This window comes from Echinops telfairi, unplaced genomic scaffold (assembly GCF_000313985.2).
Source record: "Echinops telfairi isolate 266 unplaced genomic scaffold, ASM31398v2 ScPeMD7_4;HRSCAF=17, whole genome shotgun sequence".
NCBI lineage: Eukaryota > Metazoa > Chordata > Mammalia > Afrosoricida > Tenrecidae > Echinops > Echinops telfairi.
Window position 1 is genome coordinate 5,284,186 of NW_022103900.1, and position 1,225 is coordinate 5,285,410.

The 1,225-nt window shown below is 47.8% G+C and overlaps 1 protein-coding gene across 1 annotated transcript in view; it reads right to left on the reverse strand.

The window, feature by feature from the left end:
* The window catches only part of DHRS9 (dehydrogenase/reductase 9), an 11,495-nt gene extending 10,874 nt beyond the window's left edge, over window positions 1-621 (reverse strand). Inside the window, exon 1 of the mRNA XM_013004951.2 lies at window positions 579-621. Coding sequence (XP_012860405.2) covers window positions 579-621 — 43 coding nt within the window. The remainder of the gene's footprint in view (window positions 1-578) is intronic.
* Between the last annotated feature and the right edge of the window lie 604 nt (window positions 622-1,225).

A 1,225-nucleotide genomic window follows, 5' to 3' on the forward strand; every position in this document is an offset into this window, starting at 1 on the left:
TCTGAGGCCAGGTTAGCCCAATGCAGAGAGTATTCAGGTGTGAGGCCACGGCGAGGGCACCCAAGCAGAGTGAGAGCAAGGGGGAGACACCGAGACGGTGAATAAGACGCGGTCTCCCAAACGGGAAACCACGGCAACCCTCAACTTCTATTCTCGCTGGACACCATCTCCATGAGGGGAGGAAAATGCCCAGAGCACACAGTGCCCAGAGAGCGAATTTATACTTAAAAACTGAGATGTTTTGCCGGAAGTGCTGCCGAACTACCCGGAAGACTAATTTGTCAGAGTTGGAGGCACCCTTAGGAGCCCTGGTGGCGCAGTGGTTAAGTGTTGGGCTGTGGTCCTCCCGGGTGGCAGTTGAAAGCCACCAGCAGCTCCTTGGGAGAAAGACTGGCCTCTCTACTCCCGTAAGTGGTCACGGTCGCTGACCCCACCGGGGTCACTATGCGTCAGCATCCACTCGATGGCAGTGAATTTGGGTTTGGTTTCAGAGCCGCTCAGGAGGTGAAATCGTGCAGTGGGAGAGCTGCTTTTCCTTCCCTCTGCAGTGGCCACGGGCATTCCTGCTCCGTACTTACCACTCTGACAGCGGCGAAGGGCGTCCCGGGAAGAGTCAGCCATTTAGTAGGAGGTAGTAGGAAGTGAACGGGAACCTGAGGCATTGTCTGAGTAGACACAAATGCTACACACACAGACGTGCATACATATGTGCTCACCCACATGCCTATTCACGCACGTGTATTTACTCACATATACTTTCCTCTACACATATTTGCATCCATATCTACCTACATAATGACATATGTATATGTGTGTGTTTACTATTGCTGCAAATTTGTGTCGGCTATAGCACTTAGCAAAACCATGTACTTGTTAGTGTCTTTATTCATCTTGGACAAGTTGCTTTGAGTTCATCCATATGTAGGATTACTTTTCCCATCACCAAAAGTCACAAGTGTCTGTCACGTGAGTCCCCTTTCTGTTTCTCACATCCCTGGTCGCCATCAAAGACCATTGTTTTCTGCGTGTGCATATCTAGTCTTGACTTTTAATAATAGTGAATGAAGAGATACGTTGCAGTGGTACGTTTTCTTCGGAATGCTTTGCTAAGAATTATTGTGTATTTGGTAATACATTTAACAAAGCTATTTCTTATGGAGAGATTAATGATCCAAATGTGTAAGAATTTCCTCGAGTGATCACTTCAATTGTCCAAACTAGCAAG